Raw genomic sequence first — 24,784 nt, 5'->3', positions numbered from 1 at the left:
CCCATGTCTTTTGTTTATCTGGATCTAAGTTATCATTCTCATTATAGAACCTATATTCCTTGGCTTGGGCTGTCTGCAGCAGTGCAGGACTGGTCTAGAATCCAGGTCTCTTCACCCGAGTCCTGGCTCTCAGCTACACTGGAGCAGAGGCCTCTCACCGTACTCCCATGCCCCCGTGAATGGGAAGTTCCAGCGCCATTACTTAGCATTACAAGCAACAAGCAACTTGTAGGGTTAAGCAGAAACAGATCAGATCTGTCCTCAGTGGTCTTTGAGGACTGCATTCTCTTTTTTTTTTTCGGGACAGCACCTACGGCATATGGAGGTTCCCAGGCTAGGGACTGAATTGGAGCTACAGCTTCTGGCCTACACCACAGCCACGCCAGATCCGAGCTGCAGCTTCAACCTACACCACAGCTCACGGCAATGCCAGACCCTCAACCTCGCTGAGCAAGGCCAGGGGTCGAACCCGTGTCCTCATGGATGCTAGTAGGATTCGTTAACCACTGTGCCATGATGGGAACTCTGATGACTGCATTCTTAATTTGAGGTTAACTTAGCATTGCTGCTCCAGCCACCTCCCCCTAGCAAAGTGGGTCTGGAGTTTAGAGAGAAAGGATATTACAGCCAGGTTCCTAAGTGTCCACAAGACCGGAAGTCAGAGGAGCACAGCATCTTGGAGTCATAACAGACCTTGGAGAGTGAGGGGTCTGCTCTCCTCTTTTCAGAAAGAGATGCTAAGGTCTGGAATGGCAAGTGGCTAAGCTGGGTCACACAGCTTAGCCAAGTGGCAAACCTGGACTTAGAGCCAGTCCTCAGGTCAGTAGTCTGGTGTGTTTCCCCCTCATCTTGCTCTTCTCTTTAAAAAAATGAAGAGGAAAAGGGGGCGGGGGAGGAAGGGAGAGGAGGAGGAGGAGGAGAAGCAGAAGAAGATAGCTTTAAGGAAAAGGTATGTGAGTGCAGCGTGTGGGAGGGCCTCCACTTCTCCTGGCTTTGAAGCATCTCTCCAGCCCCTCCTAACTTAGTAGCTGTGGCAACACTCAGAACCTGGCTGACCTCCCTGGTTTTAGTGTCACATATCAGCTTTTTTTTTTCTTTTTTCTTTTTGCTTTCTGGGCCGCACCATGGAAGTTCCCAGGCTAGGGATCTAATTGGCACTGCAGCTGCCAGCCTATGCAGTCACAGCCACAACTATATGGTATCCAGGCCTCATATATGATGAGACCTACACCACAACTCACAGCAACACAGGATCCTTTAACCCACTGATGAGACTAGGGATCGAACCTGCATTCTCATGGTTATTAGTCAAGTTCCTTACCACTGAGTTACAACAGGAACTCCTCAGCTTGGTTTTGAAGGGACTTTATAAATCGTGTCTAATGTCAGAGGGTATATGGCTGTGTCCCCTGGTTAGTTTAGGGAAATTTGTAATGTAGGATAAAACACAACAACAACAACAACGATTTATTGCGCCTTCATGTGAACAGTGCTGCCTGAGCCATCCATCATTCCCAGGTAGCGGGGGCAGGTGACTGCGCCCAGCCTTCTTCAAGGAATGCTGTCTTAAGACATGCCCTGCTCTAGCTAAGGGTCACTACTTGGGTGGCTTTACTTCTGTGTTTCCCACAGGTGCAACCCCCCGCAGTGCCACGACTCCCCCCTCCCCCGCCCCGGGGAAACTCGGTCTTAAGTCCCGGCGACAAACGCTCCAGCCCCGCAGGGCTCCCAGGACAAGACAACGATCGGATTTCGCGCGGCCGCCGGGCTCCCCTGCTCCCCTCCCCTCCCGCCCAGAAACCCCCGGAGCCAATCAGAGCGTCGCGGAGCTCTGGGTTGTAGAGTCCCGCGCCCGGGACCCGCCCCTCTTTGTTGCGGCGGCCAATGGACGCATTCGGAACATCGGCGGCTGCCCGGGTGACTCGGTTATATGTCACAGAATAACATTCGAGAATGGGACATGGAATGAGGCGACGGCCACAGCAGCCCCTAGCAGCCCCAGGCCCAGGCCCAGCCGCCGCCGCAGCAGCAGCCGCAGCAGCAGCCCTCGCCGCCCCCGCCGCACAGAGAGGCTCCGCAGCCATGAGGCCGGCCGTCCCAAGGTAGGGTCCCAGAGCTGCGGCGCGCTCTTCCCGCGCCCCGCCTGCAGCCAGTCAGTCCCGGTGTCTGGCGCTGGAACTCGGGGAAGGGGGCGGGTGGAGCTACTGCCACTGGAGCCTGTGGACCGGGGCCGCCCCTCGCCCTCCCGGCTTCCCGGAGAGCTTCCTGGAAGAAATGCGGCAGCCTTTGCCAGCCGCTGCGCCCTCGCGGCCGCCCCGGGCGCTCACGTGCCGGCACGTTCTCGGTTCTGCTCGGCTCCCGGCCACATCTGGCGACGAAGGAACGCATGGAGCCTTGCGGGAACCGCCTGTTCCTTCCGGCAGCACGAGCTGTCCTTCTCCTCCTTACCTCGTCCACTCCGCAGCCTCCACGCTCCTTGTAGTTACCTCCCGCGGGTTGAGGTGGGTGTGAAGCTTTGTGGCAAAATTCAAGTCGCCTTTCTAGGTAATTGCAGGGCCGGAAGCTCTCTGTGCAATTCCCCGGCGGGGAGGTCTGTCCGCGCGCAAGGGAGCGGGCGGTGAAGTGGGAACCCTTCGAAGCCCCATCGCCTTGGCCACGGCTCCCGCCGCGGTTCGTCCGGGTGTCCACTTCTCCGTGGTGTATGCTGTGTCTCACTGATTTCAGGCACTGCCCGTAAGCGGAACTCCAGCCGCCGCTCCCCCTTGGCTCGTCCTGCCGCAGCGGGAAGCATGGAGAAGGCCGCCCTCTCGGGGCGCTGACCCCGCACCGCGTCCGCGCGCACACGCCCCCCGCCGCCGCCGCGCTCCCCGCAAGCCGCCCTCCCCACCCTGACCCCACCATGACCGGCTCGGCGGCCGACACTCACCGCTGCCCCCACCCCAAAGGCGCCAAAGGCACCCGGTCCCGGAGCAGCCACGCGCGGCCCGTAAGCCTCGCCACCAGCGGGGGCTCAGAGGAGGAGGACAAAGACGGTGGGGTGCTGTTTCACGTTAACAAGAGCGGCTTCCCCATCGACAGCCACACCTGGGAGCGCATGTGGATGCACGTGGCCAAGGTGCACCCCAAGGGAGGCGAAATGGTGGGCGCCATCAGGAACGCCACCTTCTTGGCAAAGGTTAGTGGCTTCGAAGGAAGGGGGGTGGGGTGGACGGTGATGGGATCATTTCAGCCCGTGCTAGCAAATAAAGCCAATTTCCGTTTTCCTGGTCCTGCTACAAACTGCCTTCCCCTCCCCATTCTTCCCGCCAGCCCCCAGTCCTTTGCTTAATTGAGACATTTGTCTTGGACGCCTTAGAAATGAGGGCGCCAGAGGAAGGGGGTTTGCTGTCCTGGGACTGTGTGGTCGGCTTGTGCCAAGGTTTCTTTGAATCTGGAGCCAAATTCGATTATTTCCTCTTCTCCGTGTACATCCTCCTTCTGCAAAAACTGTAGTCACCAGACAGCACCAGGGATGCCAGGAATGCTTAGGCCCCCTAGGGATCCCACCCTGCTTTTTCTCTCGGAGTCTCTTGGTCCTCCCCTGACTGCCCCCCCCCCCCCCGAATGATTTATTAGGCTGTGAATGAATTTGCAGCCAGTCAGATTTCTCAGCATGAATCATTCCTAGACTTTTTGCCAATTTTTTTTTTATGACAGTGACTTTCACCTCTGAAACTTACAAAACAGTCAACTCTTTCCCCAGCTTCTCTGGGCTGAGAAAGAAAAGAAGAGCTTGACGATGGCTTAAAAGGGACTTTCCAGTACATATGATGAATGAGTCTCACTGGATAGAGAGAGAGGCTCAGGAGCGAAACTCTTTCTACCTTGGAGAGAAGCCAGTGAGCCAATTGGGTTTGGTGGCCAAGGATAATGTTAGTAAAATAGAGATGTGCAGTGGTCACTTTATGAGACATCAGAATGCAAACTGGAAGAGAAATGCTGCAGAGCCTGGGGGTTATAGCATGGCAGATGGCTTCCCCTGCACCCTGGGGACACTGGTATGGCTGAGAAGATTCCTGGGCAGGTCGAGGAATGCCAGACCTGAGACCTGGAAGGCCATCTGGTCCAGTCCCCAACCTGGTGACCTGAGCATCTGAGCCCTGCAGGCTGGAAAGCTGTGTGTGCCCTTGGGGGAAGTGACAGAGCCTATCAGCTTCCTGCTGCAGTTGGTTACCGTGTTTTAGTACCCTGCTGGTCAAGGGGCTCTTCATTATGCCCAACTAGAATCTTGCCCACTTCAGTGTCAGCCGTAATGATCCTGGCAGAGTCCTCCTTGAGGACTCAGAGCCTGAGAACAACCCGAGGATTGGCCTGCAGTTCTGACTTCAGCATTTGTCCTTATTTAGGTGAGCCTTTCTCATTCGGCGCCCTCAGCACCCACCCTGCTGCTAATTGGGCCTTCCTCCTTCTCCCAACCTTGTGGGTGGGGGACCCCCTTTCTCTATGGGAATCAGGGAACATCTGTGTTGGTGGAAACCAATCTCGTACCTCTCAGCACAATCCCTTCCTCTTCTGAAGACCTTCAAGGAATGGGGAGCTCGCTGCTTCACAGGGCAGCTGGCCAGATGTGGTTACAGGGAACTCTTTTCTTAGACTGAACAGAACTCCTCCTCCTCTCCCCCGCGTCATGGGTCACCTCCTATCCTTGTGTTCAAGAACCAAAGGGCAGCACACATCGACTTCCCATGCTACTCACAGCTCCCTCGATTGTTATGAGACGGTTCTCTTCGAGTAAGGAAGGGGCCTGGGGTAAAAATCAAGGGACTGAATTCTGGTCCTGGCCATGCTTCGTCTAGCTTTGTGGCCTAGGTCACTTGCTTAAAATCTCCAGCCTTAGTTTTCTCATCCATAAAATGGGAGTAGATCAGATTTCATGTAAAATTCTTCCCAACCCTCAAACCCCTTGGTGTTATGACCTGTGAGTCTCTAGGTTTTTAATGATCTGTGTGACACCAGAGGTGCACTGACTACGAGGCCTCAGAACTGTGACGTGTCATCATTCTGCATCTTTCTTTAACTGTTTTTATCTGCAGGTAGTTCTTTCACCTTTTCTTATGTGTCATAGTTCCGAGATCAACTCACTTTCCTCATCCTCTTTCTAGGACAATTGCTAGTTGTTATCAGTCAGTCCCGGAAAGCAAACACAGACGAAACACAGTATTCTAAGTATTATCTGAGCAGCTTAGAACATAAAGTACTACTTCCTGATCCTTCCGTTATTGTGGCTGAATTCTGGGTTCTTAAAGGAAGAGCATTCCTTATATATATGTGGCAACCACATATTTATGTATTACATACATAAAATACAGCAGCCATGTATATATATATATAGAGAGAGAGAGACAGAGAGAGAGAGAGAAGCCATGTCACAGTGTACTTTCATAGTAACCCAAAGGTCCCACGAGAGCTCCTGCCAAGCCAGGACAACCCCACCTGAGCGTGGGCAGCATCAGCCTTCCGAACCTCAATGAAGAGTTCACATCTCTCTCTCTTACAGCTGCATCACCATACTTGGTTCTCCATCCTAAGCCCCATCCCAGCATCCCCTCTCTCCCTGCTCCTCACATTCCCCAAACCCTGACCAATACGCAGGCCCTGGGATGGGAACAGCTTTGATTGATTGATTGATTGATTGATTTTTTTTGTCTTTTTGCCTTTTCTTGAGCTGCTCCCTTGGCATATGGAGATTCCCAGGCTGGGGTCCAATCGTAGCTGTTGCTGCTGGCCTACACCACAGCCACAGCCACGCCAGATCTGAGCCGCATCTGCGACCTACACCACAGCTCAGGGCAACGCTGGATCCATAACTCACTGAGCAAGGCCAGGGATCGAACCCAAAACCTCATGGTTCCTAGTCGAATTCATTCCACAGGACGGGAACTCCAGGAACAGCTTTGAAATCTTGTTTCTGGGGCCAGTCCTCTCTGATTCAAGGGATGGTCTTTTCTTTCTTCTTCTTCTTCTTTTTTTTTTTTTTTTTTGTTTTTGGCTGCACCTGCTGCATATGGAAGTCCCCGGGTCCCACTGTCCTGGGCTGGGGATCGAACCCAAGCCCCGGCAGAGATGGTGCTAGATTTTTAACCCCCTCTGCCACACCGGGAACACCTCAAGGGCTAGTCTCGCACTCAGCTCTGCGACTCTTTTCTCTAGATCCAAGTCCTTTCCTCCTTTAACCAAATCAATGTCTTGCTGAAGAACTGGTGCAGAAGAGGGGTGATGGTGAAAGGGTTGGAGGATTTCCAGGGGGTTTAACCTTTTTTTGGCAATTGAATGGGGACTCAGAAGCCAAAGAAGTGGCTGGGGGGAGGCATCAGAGGTCTAAGGGGAGGACGGAATGGCACTTCCTTTGACCACAGGAAGCCGTGGTAAGTTCTGTGCAAAGGTCCAGGTGCCCCAACTGGGGAAAGCGGGGCAGGTGTCGCTCTGCGATCCGCTTCCTAAATGTGGGACCGCAGGCCTCTGCCCTGCTGGTTAATGGACCTGGAGTTAGCAGTTGACTCGGTGCAGGCCAGGGTTTTTCAGGGATAGTGCAAGAACGCAGCACGAGTTGGAAGATGACAGAGGTCGGGGAGGGAGGGCAGAGGGGGTGGCTGGCCCAGAAAAGACAGCTGGGCCGAACAGGAGAAGGCACCTCCTGCCTCTTGAGCGGCTGGAGCCCGACTCTCCTGGGGCAGTCAACCAGACGGATCCAGCAGGAAACACCAGGCGCTTTCTTGCAGATGCCACGTGTTTGTGCCTCTCCCGTTGATCCCAAGTTGGGAAGCCATTCACATTTAGAGGACTCAGCTTTGCCTGAGTGAGAAAGTGTGAGGGCTGTGGAAAGAGACGTCAGGGCTTCATTCCTGCCCCCTGCTGGCTCAGGCTGGCACCTCTGGACTAGGTCACCATCAACCATTTCTGTCTGCTCCCTATGCAGGGGCCTAGGGCCCATCCTGGGCTCATGAGTGATGTCCCCTGCTCCCCTCTAGGTCGCCAGAGGACATTCTTCTGTCTGGCACCTGCACCGTGTACAATACATTTTCAGAGCCGGGACGGTAAAAGGTTTGGCCTTCTCCTGGTACTTTCTTGCGAGAGAGTCATGGTGCCCGGGCGCTCGTGGCCTCCCTGGCTGCTCTCCTGGCTTCCCCTCTCCCCACATGGTGATGCATGGTGATGCCACTCACGCTTATCTGTCCACATCCCTTTTCCCTGCATTCTTCTGACGGCTCATTGTGTTTGGCAAGAATGGAGTGAAAGAGAGCCTGTCCACAAAAGCTGGTGGTTTGTTTCATTTTTCTTCCTGAACAACCGTCTTCCTGTTCCCTCCCCTCCCCCTGCCCCACCCCCAGGGCCTCACCCCCACCCTAGACACGGTGTGCAGAGGGTGGTTTCAGTCTGTGCCCTGCAGATTCTGCCTTTATCAGCAGGGCTGTGGCTCGAGGGGGTCTGGGTGCAGGTGGCAGGAGGGAACCCGGAGGGGAAGGGCTGGGGAATTCTAGGCTGGAGTTTCGGGTGAAATGGGGCAGGAAAATAACAGGAGGGACTCTCAGGACCCCACTCAGGGAGGAAGAAAAAAAAGGTGGGCACCCTGGGCTTTTCAGAAAAAGGTTCCAATTTATTTCCCCGTCATGCCATGTGAGAGCCTTCTCACCAGCACTGAGTGTCCACATTTCAGGGTATCTCTGCCAGCTAGAGAGGTGAGAAATGACTGTAGTGGCGTTCATCTGCATTTCCTAAATTATTAATGAGCTGGAACATTTTTTCTTGTTTTCGCTTTTTAGGGCCGAACCTGTGGCATATGGAGATTCTCAGGCTAGGGGTCCGATCAGAGCTACAGCTGCTGGCCCCCACCACAGCCACAGCCACGCCAGGTCCGAGCTGCATCTGTGACCTACACCACAGCTCATGGCAACGTCGGATCCTTAACCCACTGAGCGAGGCCAGGGATCAAACCTGCAACCTCATGGTTCCTAGTCAGACTCGTATCCAGTGCGCCACAATGGGAACTCTTGGACCATTTTTTCAAATGTTTATTCACTATTTGCATTTCCTCATTTGCGAATTGTCTTTTTACGGCCATTTAAAAAAATTGTGGTAACATACAATTTGCCATTTTAACCATTTTAAGGGTACAGTTCTGTGAATTAAGTGTATTCCCACTGCTAGGCAACCATCACCCCCTTCCATCTCCCGTACTTTTTCTTCTTCCCTGACTAAAACTTGTGCCTATTAAACATGGAGTCCCTCTTTCTCCTTCCCCCTCCCTGGCCACCACCCTGTACTTTCTGTCTCTATGAATTTGAGTACTCCAGGACCCTCAACAGAGGAATCATACAATATTTGTCCATATGTGACTGGATTCTTTCATCTAGCATAATGTCTTCGAAGTTCCAGCTTGTTATAGCATGTGTCAGCGTGCCGCTCCTTTTTAGGGCTGAGTAATATTCCCTTGCATGTATGCTACGTTTTGGTTATTCATTTATCTGTTGATGGACACTTGGGTTGCTTCCACCTTCTGGGGCCATCTTCTTTTCATTAAGGCCCAGAGTGTTTTCTTATCACTTCATAGGAACTCTTTATGAATGAAGGATATTAACTCACAGTCACTGGCAGAGGTGGCTATTTTCACCTTTTCCATCAGGGTGAGAAGGTATCTTTTGGTCCAAGGGCTCAGGCCCTGCTGATTCTGTTTTCCAGTTACTGAAAAATAGAAACCATTCAGCCCCCGCCCCCCACCCCGTCTAGACCCCTGAAAACACGTTATTGGATGGATCCTCATAATACAGCTAATACTTAAAGAGCACTCTGTGCAAAACCCCAGGTTGCCTGCATTGTACATTAGGTCATGTAATTCCCACATCCAGCCCAGAAGGGTTGAAGTGGGTGATACTTTATCAGGAAGGAACTAGAGGCTTAGAGAGGTCGGGCAGCTTGCCCAGGGGCCACAGCAGTAGGTGACAAAGCAGGGACTCATAATTGCCCCCCAGGGAGCCTGCCTGGCTTATAATCCGTCGTCCTGTGGGGCCCTGGCAGCCCAAGGCGCTGGTTGGGAGCTGACCCCTGCCGAGCCCCAGCCTGAGCCCCAGCCAGCTACCCCAGACGGCCCAGTGGGTTGTAGCCCGATGACATCATCCGCTCAGCAGTGCTGGCCCTCTCCCCGGCCCCTCTCCCCGCCACAGCCCTGCTTCCCAGCTGGGCTTTGGGGAATGTGGCCTCGGCTCCCCCACTCACTCTCAGCCGGGGCTGAGGTAACCAGGCAGCTGTTTTTCAAAGCCCTTGGGCGCCACTGGGCTGCTATTCTGAGGACCGGCTGTCGCCTGACTCCCACCCCATCATCTGGCTCTTGTGGGCTCCGCTGGGCTTGGGGGAGTTGAAATAACGTGGTGGTCGGCCCCCCAGCTGACGCAAAGCCAAGTCACTGGCTGCCTCAGGGCTTTGGCCAAGGGCCTGCTGGGGATCCCTTGGGTGACTGGTGACTAGGGCCTTTGCCCATGCTTCTCGGCTCTTCTATTGACTGGGGTCCAACAGCACTCTTCTGTGTAGAAATAGTCTCATGCCTTCAAAAACGGTGTCACTTCTCTCCTCCCTTCCTCTGTGCCTGTGCCACCTCGCGCTTTGTGCTTGGCCCAGAGCGGAGACTGCAGGAGGTGCTAAAGAAATGGTCGTTGGCGTCTCCCATGCTTCCTCCCTTCTCTGTGTCCCTGGCACAGTCCTGCACAGAATTCCAGGTGTGAGCAGATCAGTAGATGTTACTGCAAAATCACGGACAAGCTTCCTCCTGGTTTCTGGGACAGAAACGCAAGGATGTGTGACTTTGTCGGGGGTGGGGTGTTTGTGGGGAGGGTCATGGAAGCAAACGTTCACATGGGAACATTTTGCTCCCAATAATGACTCTCCAAGAGAGGAATGTGATTTGAGTTGATAAACAAGATGTAGTTCGAAAAACAGCTGTGTGAGTGTGTGCACACAGTCTCACATTCACACACACGCACACTCTGCACCCTAGCTGTGAAGTGGGGTGTGTGGCTTTTATGTGATGCAAAAGCAGCCAAAGCTGTAGCAGTGTGAAGAGCCTCCTGCCTTGGGCTTCGCTGTGGGGCCTGGGCCCTTGGGGGTGGCTGCAGGTCGGGGGTCCGGGCTGAGGGGAACCAGGGCCCCTCTGGCTCTGGTGCCCAGTGCTGTCCCCATGCCTGTTTGCCAGCAGCTTCGCCTTCCACCGGCTCAGCACTGAACCCCCAGGGCCTCCCCTCTCCTGCTTTCTTGCAGGATGGAACTGAGCTGCCTGCGGCCCCTCTGCTCCTCCCCAAGCAGCTTAGCCCTGGAGGAGCCTTCTTCCCTCCCAGAGCCACAGGCCCACGTGGGCTGAGTGCCTCTGTCACCAGCGACCCCACCCCACCAGAGAGGCCCAGGTTAGGGGACAGGGAAACAACACAGAAACCGCCCCTTGTTTCCCGGGAGGGACTGGGGGTTGGGGGCACTGCTACTTCTCGCTCTTGGCCTTGGTGGAAGGGTTGCTCAGAGCTGAGTGGTGTCTCAGTTTGCAACCCGCCTCCCAGGCCCTGGTGCCGCTGCTCCCTTCTCTTCCCAGCAGGGCTGGAACTTCACACCTTCCACTGGTGAGGGTTGACCAAGGGGCAGCTGAAGAAGTGAAGGGAGGAGTTCCCGTCGTGGCTCAGTGGTTGACAAACCCGGCTAGAATCACTAAGGATGCTGGTTCGATCCCTGGTCTCGCTCAGTGGGTTAAGGATCTGGCGTTGCCATGAGCTGTGGTATAGGTTGCAGATGTGGCTCGGATCTGGCATGGCTGTGGCTGTGGTGTAGGCCGGCGGCTGCAGCTCTGATTCAACCCCTAGCCTGGGAACCTCCATATGCGGTGGGTGCAGCCCTAAAAAGAAAAGAAAAGAAAAGTGTAGGGGTGACTGGGAGCCAGGAGGGTAAGAGAGTCAGGCGGCTCCTGGGTCAGAGGAGCTGCACTTACCTGGGGAGGGTCAGGGCAAGAGGGGTTGTCCCTAATCTGCTTGGGGCTGGGCTTGGGCAAGGGATGTGATGGGGGCTGCAGGAGGTGGCATGGAGGAGAGATGGCAGATGGAGCACCATGTTGCATTCCTTCAGGGCACCATTCATCTCGAACAGTGGTGCCCTAGAGTGGGGCACATACGGGGGCCCTGCAGCACAGGTGTGGATGTGTGGTAGAGTGTGAGCCTTAAGGGAGTGCCTCTGAACCTCCTGGGCCTGCTGGCGGGGTGGGGTCGGGGGGCACCTTATAGGACATAGTCCTTGGCCTCAAGGGGGCGCTCAGGCTCCCATGGGGAGGCAGGCGGTGTTCACACCACAACACACGGAGGGCAATAGGGAGCCACTACGACCCAGGGCCGTGTGTGCCCAGGGACAGCAGAATGAGAAGACACCAGCCCTCGGGCACCGGACCCCGGAGCGTCTCCTGGATCAAACCATCTCTCTGCTTCTCTGCAGCCTTCCATACCCCAGGTTCCAAACTACAGACTGTCAATGACCGTCCCGGACTGGCTGCAGGCAATCCAGAACTACATGAAGACACTACAGTATCCTTCCAACCCGGTCTGAGCAGACCCAGACGGGGGACAGGCACAGTGAGCCCAAGGCTGCTCTGTCCCCAGCCAGTCGTCAGATGCTGTCAGCGCTTGGTGAGGCTGGTCATGGAGGGGATGCCTCCCCCCCCTCCCCCGAGAGAGTCTGGAAGGAGAGGAACTGGAAGATGTCCTTGCATTGATCAGTCCCTCTCCCTTGAGCTGGGTGTGGCCAAGACGGAGGGGGCCGCGGGCGCAGCAGGCAGGGCGGGCCCCTCTTCCTTCCTCCTCTTCCTCTTTCTCCTCCACCTCTTCCTTGGTCACCGTTGGCTCCCTCCATCCCTCCTCCTGTACCAGCTTTCTTTCTCCCTCTTCTGGGTCCAGGCTGGGTCCAGACCAGGCAGCCCGTGGTCCTTTTCCCCTCCAGTGTTCACATTCAGGAGTAGATCATTTCTGAGCTACCTTGTAAGAACCAAGGTCCCCTCGCTGTGGCTGGTGCTTTATCAGGCTTAGGAGTCACATGGGAGCTGGGCTGACAGAGGCACATGTGAGAGAGACAGGGCTTTTGCCTAAGTGCATCAGTGAGCGTCTTGGCGAAGCCAGCATCAGACTCCCTACTGGGGCAGCTGCCACTGTCCTAGCCCCCCCACGCATTGCCCAGGAGGTCAGGCCTCTGCTGGCCTCTGTTCTTCCTCCCTAAAGACAGAGAACTTAGGAGTTTCCATTGTGACTCCACGGGTAAGAACCTGACTCGTATCCATGAGGACACAGGTTCAATCCCTGGCCTCACTCGTGGGTTAAGTATCTGACATTGCTGTGGCTGTGGCACAGGCCGGCAGCTGCAGCTCCAATTTGAGCCCTAGCCTGGGAACATCCATAGGCCGCCGGTATGGCTGTAAAAAGAAAAAAAAAGAGAACTTTACAGAAAGAACTTGACGGGGCGCTGCACCATGTCCCACGTGCCCCAGAAGAGCCTCCCTCCCTGTGCTATAGGCAAGAATCTTTCCTGCGGATTTTCGTATTTTCCCTGAAGGGAAGGGTCCTTCTTACCGGATGAGAATTGCAGCTCATATGGTGGGCAGAGTACTGATTAGCCTCTCGGCTCCCACTTCATGGACTATGTGCGCTCCTGCATGCGTCTCCGCAGGGGGATCCTGAAGCCACATTAGAGGGAGAAGGTAGCACCAGCCTCCCCAGATCAGGTGCACAGTCCTGGCCCAGCACAGGCTGCCTGGTGTGCGTGCTGGTTGCCAAACTGCGACCCACTGGGGAGGCTCACAAGTGTAAACTCCTGCCGGAGTCAGCCCAAGACTCCGAGAGAGAAGCCTTTCCTGGAGGCGACTGACACCTCACAGAACATTCCAGAAGGTGACAAATCAGAAAGGCTCCTCCCTCCTATGTAGGACTTGATCTTCACAAGGGTCATCCAGTCAGAGATTAAAGAGGATGAGCCTGGCCGGGAAGGCCTTGATGGGGCGAATTTGCATGTGCTTTGCATCTCATTTGCTCTTTCTCCCCTGAACCCTGCAGCACATTCTCAGTCCTGAAGGATCTTTTCATTTTTCTCTTCTCTGGTCCATTGTGATGGTCACGACCTGGATCACGGACTGCAGAGAGGACCGAGAAGAGACGGTCCCACCACACTGCTGGGATCAGGCTCCAGGTTACCTGGTAGGGGAGTGGCCTCTTTGTTATGCCTTTTTCTTCTTCTTTTTTAGTTAGGACTGTACCTGAAGCATATGGAAGTTCCCAGGCTAGGGGTCGAAACAGAGCTGCAGCTGCCTGCCTACATCCCAGCCACAGTAACGAGGGATCTGGCACGTACACCACAGCTCACGGCAACAGCAGATCCTTAACCCACTGAGCAAAGCCAGGGATCGAACCCGCATCCTCATGGATACTAGTTGGGTTCGTAACCTGCTGAGCCACAATGGGAACTCCTGTTCTGCCTTCTGACCAGACTTTTATTTCGTTCCTTGGGCCTTCCTACTGCTTTGTCCTGGACGCAGTGACTGGTGCTAGGGTAGGGGGACCGCTTGGGGCCAGTCCTGAGTGTAGTTGTGCTCAGCTGGGGCTTCGAAAGGACCAATCCTGCCTTCCCTTCTGTGCGCCTGAGAACTCTGGCCTACAGGACCGCTGACCTTGCACAGCGTTCTGGAAAGAAAAGGCCCCTCCCCCAGGTCTGCTGTGTAGGCAGCAGCTTTCTGAGGCCAAGTCACTCTGAAGGCAGAGCTTCTAGGAGGCTCTCCTCCCAGCTCACACTCAGGGGCCAATAACTGTAAGGAACTGAGCAAGGATGGCCACGTAATTTTTTAATTATTTTATTATACATTTGTCTTACTTTATGCACTAGCTGTATAAACAATATACGGACAGGGGAAAGTCAGGCATATAAATAGAACTTTTGCCAATTGTGTTCTACTTTAAAGGTACCAGCAGTCTTACAATTTGAATGAAATCATTGGTGAAGTAAAAAATCATTTCACAATGAAACTGTATAGCCCTTCAGTTTTTCTCTTTTACCTGTAAATTGTATAATGTATTTTTTTTATGCCTCAGCTGTGGTATATGGAAGTTCTCAGGCCAGGGATTGAATCCGAGCCACATCTATGGCCACGTGGAATCCTTTAACCCACTGCACTGGGCTGGGGATTGAACCCGCACCTCCAAAGCAACCCGAGCTGCTGCAGTCAAGATTCTAAACCCACTGCACCACAGGGGGAACGCCTGTATATTGTATTTTTTTTAAAGCTGGGCAACTTTGTATTGTTATTGGTTATTCTTATGGAGCCTGCTGGTAATTTCCAAGTGTGTGAGCTTGTTAAAATCATCCCCTATGAACTGTGATTTAACAACATAGTTTGTACTTTTGTGTATTATAAATTGTCATTTTTTTATTATAAATTATTTTTGTGGGAGTTCCCATTGTGGCACAGCGGAAACGAATCTAAGATCCACGAGGACGCAGGTTCGATCCCTGGCCTTGCTCAGTGGGTTAAGGATCCGGCATTGCTGTGAGCTGTGGTGTAGGTCGAAGACACGGCTTGGATCTGGCGTTGCTGTGGCTGTGGCGTAGCCCAGCAGCTGTAGCTCCAATTTGACCCCTAGCCTGGGAACCTCCATATGCCATGGGTGCGGCCCTAAAAAAAATAATAATTATTTTTGCATATTTGGGACATTATTTCTGGGCTTCTTAGCTTTAAAATAGTTGCTACTCAAAAATCTAATAAATATCAATGTTGAAATAAGGTGAGGGAATGCTTTCGGATAGACTAATGGATTTCTTTATATCCTCTAAGTTCGTATTTCTATCTATCAGTAAAATCATAACCATAATAAATTTGAGAGATTTACAATAAAAAAAAATTATCCCCTAGCCCTCAGCCTAGAACTTCCAATGCCACAGCCTCAGCTAGGGTGACTCTGAATGACATCTGGGGCTAAGACCGTGGCCTGAGATCAGAATCTCCAGGGACGGAGCCCAGAGTCTGCTCTACAACAAGGGCTCCAGGTGGTTGTTTCACATGCTTGGGTCTTAGAGGCCAAGCACGTCTTTGCCAAGAGAGGAATCCCAGCCATCCCAGCCCTTCTCAGGAGGGTGTGCGGTGCCTCGCGGTGATCACTGCTGCCTTCTGCAGCTGCTGATGCCGCTGAAGGGGATGCATCTACCCTCGTCCTCCCTGCCGGGGTTCCGTGTTCCTGCATCTTGCCCATGTGTGCTTCTTCTCTAGGATCTGTCTGAGGCAAGAACGTGAACCATAAAGCAACTTTTCTTTAAAAGCTCAGGAAAAAAAAAATTGAGAGGCCAGGAGAATTGGTCTCCTTCAGAGTGAGCTGGTGCAGGCTTACCAGCCCCTGAGACCTTTGTGGGCAACCAACTAAATCCCAGGCTGTGGATAACGATGTCATCTTCTCAGATTTAGTAATCAAGGTCAAGTGTCAGTCCAAGCATGAAATGAAAGTGATGTCTCCAGGGTGAGCTCTGCCGCCGAGTCTGTGTGCTCTTGAGAAACCCCTCTGCCACCTGTCCACCTTCTACCCATCACCCTCCCATCCTTCCATCCTTCCACCCATCCGTCCATCCCTTAACTTACCCTTCAATCTGTCCATCCAGCCAGCCTTCCATCTATGCTTCCATCAATTCCACTCTTCCTTCCTTCCATCTAGCCACCCATCTCTTCACTTATTCTTCACGTATTTAATAATATTTGCAAACTAGAATATGCTGGGCTTGTGCCAGGCTTTGTGGGTGATATAAAGACGATCTCAAAGATCTTATAGTCTACTAGGTGAAGGAGACATGTATTCAACTAAACAAAATACAGAGCCGTTTGAAGCTAGCCATTATAAAGCTCCAAGGTGCTTTGGGGGCTATGTTAGAAGGTAGATTTCCAGGGCAGGCCGGTGAGGAGGAAGATGCTGGTGGTGACCTTCGGGCTACGGGACACCTGCTGGAAAGCCCCCACTTCCTCATCCCTTTGAGGAATCAAGCACAGCTTCCTCTGCTGAATGACTGGGACCTTGGGAGTTTCCTGTCACTTTCCCTTTACACACTTCACACAGATACAATCACACAGGGACCCAGTTCTTTGAAATTAGGAAAATGCGACCGCTGAGTGGGTAAGTGGTGCATGATCCGTGGGCCTGGTGACCGTGGTCCTGTCTGAGAGCTGCTGTCTTTCTCTTCCCCCTCTCTCCAGTATCCCAGCGCTCCAGTATTCTGGTTTGTAAGCAGTGGGGATGGGGGGGGGTTCCCCAGAGCCAGTTTGGAGGTGGGGCTGAGGTCTGGGCCACTCTGACGGCCTAGCTCAGGGGCAGAGACTAACTCGGGGGTGGGGAGGACTGGGAAATGGGTTTCATGTGGCCTTTTTCGCTTGCTCCCTTGGAACTGGGTTAATGGGAGGGCTGTGGGATACAGGCAAATATGAGCACTAACCTCCCAGCATTACCTTTGGGAGAGAGGGTGGAGAATGTAGGGATTTAGTTCTGCGAGCTTCGGACATGCTTTGCGAGCCTCCTGCGAGGCGAGTTCCCCCTTCCCTTCTGCATCCCTGCATGCTGCCTGGTGTGGAGGCGGGCAGGCTGATGGACTGATGCCCAGACCGACTGCGGAGTTAAAGAAGTCCTGAGACCCTTTGCTGTGCTCTGCCCTACAGGTTAATGGAAACAGCGAAAGAAATGACTCGAGAGTCCTTGCCCATCAAATGCCTTGAAGCTGTCATCCTGGGCATGTATCCTTTAAGTGACATAAGCATACACTTACTCCATAGATGGTGGTTTCACTCTGGGGCTGGCTGTGCTTTTTTTTTTCTTTTTTCTTTTTAGGGCCGCACCTGTGGCCTATGGCATTTCCTAGGCTAGGGGTCAAATCGAAGCTGCAGTGGCCAGCCTACGCCACAGCCACAGCCACAGCAATGCTGGATCTGAGCTGCATCTGCAGCCTACACTGCAGCTTGCGGCCACACCGAATCCTTAACCCACTGGGCGAGGCCAGGGATCGAACCCACACCCTCATGGATACTAGTCAGGTTCTTAAGCTGCCGAGCCACAACAGAAACCCCCCGGCTGTGCCTTGAACATCCTCGGTCCACAGAGATGAGGCTCATTGTCTCCTTAGAGGAAAGTGCCCAGCTGTCCTGGTGCTTCTCTTCAACTTTGACCCTTTGGAGCTGAACCAAATCAGAGCTTGACTCCTCTGACCATCCTCTGAGGAACCTGTGGGCTGAAGCCTGCACCAAGGCCGACTCCCAGGCCAGGTGCACTGTCACGAGAATTCTAACTTCCAGGGATGAAAGAGAGGATGCATATTATCTCTTGTCTTAATCTGGCCTTGCGACAGCAAAGCCACTTGAGAGGAAACAGGATGATCCAAACCCCGCTCGAGGGAAAATTCCAAGAGTGGATTGTGGAGGCAGGACCCCAAGCAATGATGTAGCATCCTGACCCTCTCGATACATAAAGGTAAAAGCAAGAGTCTGGTCTTCCCACACTTGCTGTTCCATTTTTCCACCAGACTCCTGGCCCCCCATATCCTCTGAATATGATCCAGAATAACCGTGATGATGCAGACTCACTAGTGGTGGTTGTTGACCATGAGCTTGCAGAAGAGCAAAGAAGCTCCCAGTCCTGGGATGGATGCCTGGAAGGGGCAGCGGCTATGGGAACATGGCAAGAGGTGAGCCTGAGAAGTGGTTCTGGGTTAGAGCAGGTGGGTCCTTGAATGCTGTGCTGAGAAGTATGACTTTTTCCAAAGGCACTGGGCAGCCCAGCTGAACTCTCTGGAGCAGAGACAGGACATGACGTGGTGTAGACTTTGGAGAGGTGGTTCTGGAGGCAAGCTGAAGGGCAGACTGGAGAAGGTGGGGCTGCCTCTGCAAAGCCAGGCAGGAGCTGTTACCCGAGGGAAATGGTGGTTCCTGAACCATGGTCCTGGCAATGGATTTGAGGGGACCGTGTCACAGAACCTATAGGACTTGGAGACCACGTAGGTGAAGGAATTGATGTGGAAGAAGCCAGCAAGGACAGGTGACAGTCTGCGGAGGATGGGCTGGGGGCACGAGAGCCACAGGGAGGTGAGGTACTTGGGCGCAGATCTGACCTCGATGGTAGCCATGAAGGTGGCGGGAAGGCGTTGGAGGTGTCACCCACGCTACTTGGGGACCGTGTGAGGAGCCAGAGGAGGGAGAGGCTGTGACTCCACAATTCTAGTTTGGAATGGAGTGATTGGGTAGTCATGCCACCGTCCAGGGGAAGGGCTTAAAAGACGGATCAGAGTTCGGGGGAGGTGAGTTCAGATTTGGACACGTTGAGTTTGAGGTCCCATTGGGGTGTTGGGTCGGGTATTGGAGTGCGGGGCTCAGGAGGGGGACCCACGTTGGAAACACAAACTTGAGAGCTGAGAGCATTTGGGGCGGTCATTGTTTCAAGGATGAACTGCCACTGTTTTCTGGTCTAGTTGGACACAGAGCCCTGAGAGAGGCCAGGGAGGAGGCGAGTTAAGAGAGGAAGAAGGAAAACCAGGAGCGAGAAGATACAGAGGTCCGCGGGGGCCAGGTGGCTCAGAGTCACACAGGGGACAGGAGGCTGGGTCTCGTTCTGCCAGCCCCTGGACCTCTTCACGGGCAGGAGAGTTTCGGCTCCTCTCGTCGGCAGAGCACTGGCTGCAGGATCTGAAACAGGACTGTCCACGGGTGTTCAGGCTGATGTCGAAAACCGGAAACTTGAGGCTCGTGGAGGCCCTTCCCCAGGCCTCCTGTCACACCTCCGCCCCCCTCCCCACCAAGGAGTCGAACCGGGCCTGGGAGCCCCGCAGGAGGGCAGGAGGGCAGGAGGGGTCGGGTGGCAGGTGGCTCCGGGCCCCACCCTTTGGAGGAGGAGTTGGCCCAGCTGTGGGGCAGGGCCTCCTGCAAGTTTCATGGGGTGAACAATTTTCCGGTGTTTGCTGGTGGCAGGTGATGGAGAACAAAGCTCCCTTCACTGCGAGCACCAGCTGCCTTCAGACCCTGTGCTGATGGAGCTCCCCTTGTTTTATTCGGCAGAACCGCTGAACTGGACACAATAGCCTGGTCCGCACGCGGTTTGATCAGTCCGTGTCTGGATCACCTGAGGTTGCTGGGGTTACCTAAGGCCTTTGGGGTTGGGGGATGGCCCTTGGCCGGCCTCCAGGCCTGTCCAGTCAGGATAGCGTGCTCTGGATTCTCCTTTATTCTTATCGGTGTGACATTTCAGCGAAGCACGGGGAGGGTGGAGGAATTCAGCCCCCACTGCCCAACTCTGGGAAATCTGACTCTTGCACACAGACAAGAGACACAGAGCTGAATTCTAAAAGTTACGGCATCCTTGTCTTTGCGCCTGTGTCAGCATCCCTGTGGCCTGCTTTCCTCCAGGGCACAGTGAAGGGTGAACTTGGGTCATCGGTCCGCCAAAGGTCCCCAGAGACAAGCGGTGCCTTGACAACCGCTGCTGGCAAGCCTGTGTCCGTCCACCTGTCCCGCTTGCTTTCCTCTTGTTTGACCCTAGCTCGGAGTTCGGGATCCATTGGTGACTGGCCCCTTCCTTTGATCTTGCTTTTTAAAAAATGTTTAATTTTATTGGAGTATAGTTGACTTAATAAGGTCGTGTTCATTTCAGGTGTACCGCAGAGTGAATCAGTCAGAGGTCAATGTTTATCCATTCCTTTTCAGCTTCTTTTCCCACACAGGTTATTATGGAATATTGAGTAGAGTTCCCTGTGCTATAGAGGAGTCCTTGTTAGGCATCCATTTTACATATAACAGTACATTCGTGTTAATCCCAAACTCCTGATCCTGCTTCTTCTTCTTCTTTTTTTTTTTTTTTGGCTTTTTAGGGCTGCACCTGAGGCATATGGAAGTTCCCAGGCCAGGGATCCAATCAGAGCTACAGCTGCCAGCTTGCACCACAGCCACAGCAACGCCAGATCTGAGCCTTGTCTGTGACCTACACCACAGCTCACAGCAATGCCAGATCCTTAACCCACTGAGCAAGGCCAGGAATCAAACTTGCATCCTCATGGATATTGGTCTGATTCATTTCTGCTGAGCCACCACAGGAACTCCCCATTTTGACTATTTTTATTTATATTTTATTATTTTAATTTTTTTCCTGCTGTACAGCATGGGGACCAAGTTATTCTTACATGTATACATTTTTTCCCCCACCCTTTATTCTGTCGCAATATGAGTATCTAGACATAGTTCTTGATGCTACTCAGCAGGATCTCCTTGTAAATCCATTCCAAGTTGTATCTGATAACCCCAAGCTCCCGAGCCCTCCCACTGCCTCCCTCTCCCCCCGGGCAGCCACAAGTCTATTCTCCAAGTCCATGATTTTCTTTTCTGTGGAGATGTTCATTTGTGCTGTATATTAGATTCCAGTTATAGGTGATATCATATGGTATTTTTCTTTGTCTTTCTGACTCATTTCACTCAGTATGAGAGTCTCTAGTTCCATCCATGTTGCTGTAAATGGCACTATGTCGTTCTTTTTTTATGGCTGAGTAGTATTCCATTGTGTATATATACCACATCTTCCGAATCCAATCATCTGTTGATGGACATTTGGGTTGTTTCCGTGTCCTGGCTATTGTGAATAGTGCTGCAATGAACATGCGGGTGCATGTGTCTCTTTTAAGTAGAGTTTTGTCCGGATAGATGCCCAAGAGTGGGATTGCGGGGTCATATGGAAGTTCTATGTATGGATTTCTAAGGTATCTCCAAACTGTTCTCCATAGTGGCTCTACCAGTTTATATTCCCACCAGCAGTGCAGGAGGGTTCCCTTTTCTCCACAGCCCCTCCAGCACTTGTTATTTGTGGACTTATTAATGATGGCCATTCTGACTGGTGTGAGGTGGTATCTCATGGTAGTTTTGATTTGCATTTCTCTTATAATCAGCGATGTTGAGCATTTTTTCACGTGCTTGTTGGCCATCTGTGTATCTGCTTGGAGAACAGTCTATTCAGGTCCCATTTTGACTATTTTTAAATGCATGGTTCAGTGACAACAGTCACAGTGATGTGCAACCATCACCACCGTCCGTCCCCAGAACTTCCTCTTCCACAACTGAAAAGCGCCACACCTGCTAAACACAAGCATCTCCAGCCCCTAGCAAGCACCATTCTACTTTCTGTCTGTATGAATTCAACTACCCCAGGTCCCTCATAAAGTTGAATTGCACCGTATTTGTCCTTTGGTGACCGGCTTATTTCACATAGCATGCTTTTCTCAAGGTTCATTCGTGTCGTAGCTTAAGGCAGAACTTCCTTTTTAAGGCTGCATAGTATTCCATCGTGTGTATGAATCACACGTTGTGTATCCATTCATTTACGGGTGGACCCTTGCGTTATTGCCACCTTTTGGCTGTTGTGGATAATGGTGCTATGAACGTGGGTGTGCAAGTGTCTGTCTGAGTCCTTGCTCTCCGTTCTCTTGGGTACACACGCAGAAGTAGAACTGCTGGATCATAGAGTAATTCTGTGTGGAGTTTGCTTGAGGAACTGCCGCACCGCCCGTGCTGTCATTCTGAGTCTGCAGAGGAGGCTGTGGTCTTCACCTCTGTCTCCGCAGCCCGACCCAGCAGTCTGTCGGCACAGAAGATACTTAGTAAGTGTTTGTTACACTGATTAAACAACTGAGGAATGCCCTTATTTCAGCCCCGGAGAACGCGCCCTGGAAAACAAGTAAGAATTCACGTACAAGGACTCCGAAGGATGTGATTTCACTCCCTGACGGCCAGTTAACCTCACATGATAAGGTGAAGGGAACCCAAGGAATCATTTTCATAGAGAGGAGCCATGTGTGATTAAATCGAGGGCAGAGGACAAGGCTTCTTTCCTTTAAGGGTACCCGGAGTAGCCCCACACTGAGTGCAGTCCGTTTTTTTGTTTGTTTGTTTTTTGTTTTTTTTCAGTGTTCATACAATTTTAAAGGTTACTTTCCATGTATAGTTATTACAGTATATCAGCTATATTCCCCCTGCTGTGCAGTACATCCTCGAGCCTACCTTACGGCCAATAGTTTGTGCCTCCCCCGCCCCCCATGTCACCCCTCCCCCTGGCCCCACTAGTTTGTTCTCTGTGAGTCTCTTTCTTTTTTTCTTATACTCACTAGTTTGTTGTATGTTTTAGATTCCACGTATAAGTGATATCAGACAGTGTTTGTCTGTCTCTGTCGAGCGCGGTCCTTTTAGGCATCAGGAAACGTGTCCTCATCATCTAAGATCCATTCTTTCAGCAAAAGCATTAACTGCACGCTTCTGTGCGATGCTGGGGATACTGGGGTGCAGAGCACAGCTGCTCTCACAAGATAACACACACATACACACACAAGGCTGGATGAATAAGCCCCAAGCGCTGTGGGTGGGACTCCTTGCTGGGGCAGCGGGGAGATGTCCACACAGAGGAAGGTCAGGAGAAGTTTCGCACCCAGGAAGTGAGGCTTTTCTGGTCAGGGTGCAGCCTGTGCAGAGGGAAAAAGCCCACACAGCATCCTTATCACTCACGAGTCCTAGAAGACCCTGAAGATCCTTGCCAGGTTTGAACCCCTCGCACTATAAGAGTGATGTGTGAGAGTTCCCGTCGTGGTGCAGTGGAAACGAATCCGACCAGGAACCATGAGGTTGCGGGTTCGATCCCTGGCCTCACTCAGTGGGTTAAGGATTTGGCGTTGTGGTGAGCTGTGGTGTAGGTTGCAGAGGCGGCTTGGATCCCACGTTGCTGTGGCTGTGCTGTAGGCCTGCAGCTGTAGCTCCGATTCGACCCCTAGCCTGGGAACCTCCATATGCTGCAGGTGCGGGCCTAAAAAAAAAAAAGAAAAAGAAAAAGAGTGATGCGTGAGTGAAGCCATGAAAGAAGTTATACTGCAATAGGGGCATATACTACATACATCCTCCAGCAGGGTAGTGGGCAGTGGGTTTAGAGCATATCTTTGAAAGTTTCATAGGTCACTTCAATCTCATAGCTTTGTAATGTTAAGGTCATTTAAAATTTTCAGGCATCTTTGACTTCATGTTCTGAATATGAATTCTTCATGTTCTCATATGTGTGCTGAGAGCAGTGGGCAGAGATCTGTGGGTTCTTTATGGTCTCAGGGTGTATCCTTCGAAAAGTCTCAGGGTGCCTGGAGGTCAGCGGGTAGGGGCCAGTCATGGCAGGACTTTGCTGAGGGATTTGGACCAAGTCCTGGAGAAGGTGAGAGACTTAAGCAGAAAACTTAAGCAGAAGAGGGGCACATACCAAATTTTGGCTTCAGTAGATCATTCTGGCCGCCTTGTGGAAAGTAAATTGGAGCAGGGCAAGAAAGGGTGACATTCTCAGAGAGGGGAGAAGTGTATCCATGTACCCCGCACCTACCACGCACAGGCCACTGCATTAAGAAATTAGATTGTTGGAGTTCCCGTGTGGCTCCCTGGGCTAAGGATCTGGCAGTGTCACTGCTGTGGCTCTGGTTACAGCTGTGGTGTGGGTTCCATTCCTGGTCCAGGAACTTGAATGCCGTGGGCATGGCCAAAAAAATTGGATTGTTATTTACCCTGGAAAAGGTCTCGAGATACCTAATACAGTTTTCAGTGTATTTTGAATTTCCAGTGTCCCAGTCCAGAAGAGTTGGGTCCTTGGGTCACCACAGCCTCATCAGGGCTGTCCAGAGACTTCAGGATGGACAGGAGGGCGTGGTGCCTCTTGTCGTCATTCCTGCATGTGGAGTCGGTGGGGCAGTCAGCTGAAGCCGCACCCTGGGGCTGGGCCCAAACTGAGCTGACAGTGGGAGGCTGGGTGGCTCACACCAAAAGGGCAGTGCATGTAGAGAACCGAGCTGTGATGCCAGGTGGGTTGAGGACTGAGGGAGCCAGAGTTTGGGCCGCTGCAGGCAGCTCTCTGTGTGGTACCCAAGGCTGCTGGCAGGTGTGTACCGGGCCCAAGAGAGGAGCAGACAAGGTGCAGGTGTGACCCATTCTTTTTTTCTTTTTTGCTTTTTAGGGCTGCACGCATGGCACATGGAAGTTTCCAGGCTTGGGGTCAAATCGGAGCTGCAGCTACCGGTCTACACAACAGCCACAGCAATGCCAGATCCAAGCCACATCTGCGACCTACACCACAGCTCAGGGCAACACCGAATCCTTAACCCATTGAGCAAGGCCACAGATCAAACCCGGTGTCCTCATGGATCCTAGTTGGGTTTGTTTCCACTGAGCCACAACGGGATCTCCCAGATGTGACCCGTTCTGACACCTTTCTGTCCTGTCCTGTCCCATCAGCTGCTCTGTGTCTGTTACATCTCCATCGCCTTGCCTCCCTTCTGGTCGTCATTTCTCCCCACACCCCTGCGCAGTCCTTCTGGCCCTGGTCTGCGCCCTGTACTCCAGCCAGAATTAACGACGAAGGACATTCCATGGCATAAGGCCACCTTTAATAGCTCATTATTCCCTGTAGAGCTCCGAGGGAGGAAAAAGTACCTCGGTGCGGCTTGTTTACTTAATTACAAAAGAGGATGGTAAAACTTCCCTCTTTGTCCCCTTCGTTTTCTTTTTAGGGCCGCACCTGTGGCATATGGAAGTTCCGGGGCTAGAGGTCGAATAGGAGCTACAGCTGCCGGCCTACACCACAGCTCACGGCAACGTTGGATCCTTAACCCACTGAGCGAGGCCAGGGAATCAAACCACATCCTGACAGATACTAGTCAGGTTCTTAACCCACTGAGCCACAGT

General features: G+C 52.7%; 1 protein-coding gene across 15 annotated transcripts in view; it reads left to right on the top strand.

Annotated features, from left to right (window-relative positions):
- Nucleotides 1-1,945: 1,945 nt before the first annotated feature.
- The window catches only part of VASH2 (vasohibin 2), a 37,774-nt gene continuing 14,935 nt past the window's right edge, over nt 1,946-24,784 (top strand). For 3 of the 15 annotated variants that reach the window (XR_014816540.1, XR_014816539.1, XM_003357589.5), the window contains exons 1-5: nt 1,946-2,102; nt 2,725-3,175; nt 11,491-11,579; nt 16,128-16,184; nt 16,721-16,795. Coding sequence is in view for 6 of the 15 variants with exons in the window: in XM_003357589.5 (XP_003357637.2) it covers nt 2,900-3,175; nt 11,491-11,579; nt 16,128-16,184; nt 16,721-16,795 (497 nt within the window). In the remaining 9 variants the exon portion in view is untranslated. Of the gene's footprint in view, nt 2,502-2,724; nt 3,176-11,490; nt 11,682-15,959; nt 16,185-16,720; nt 17,740-17,817; nt 21,264-21,734; nt 21,836-24,784 lie in introns of those variants that run through there. The other 12 variants (XR_014816542.1, XR_014816541.1, XM_013979956.3 and 9 more) reach the window with 8 other exon arrangements.

This window comes from Sus scrofa, chromosome 9 (assembly GCF_054392235.1).
Source record: "Sus scrofa isolate SSC_HxYL_T2T_F1_AM1 chromosome 9, Sscrofa_HxYL_maternal_Yorkshire_Landrace_v2.0, whole genome shotgun sequence".
Lineage (NCBI taxonomy): Eukaryota > Metazoa > Chordata > Mammalia > Artiodactyla > Suidae > Sus > Sus scrofa.
This window is presented reverse-complemented; position numbering and strand designations above follow the sequence as displayed.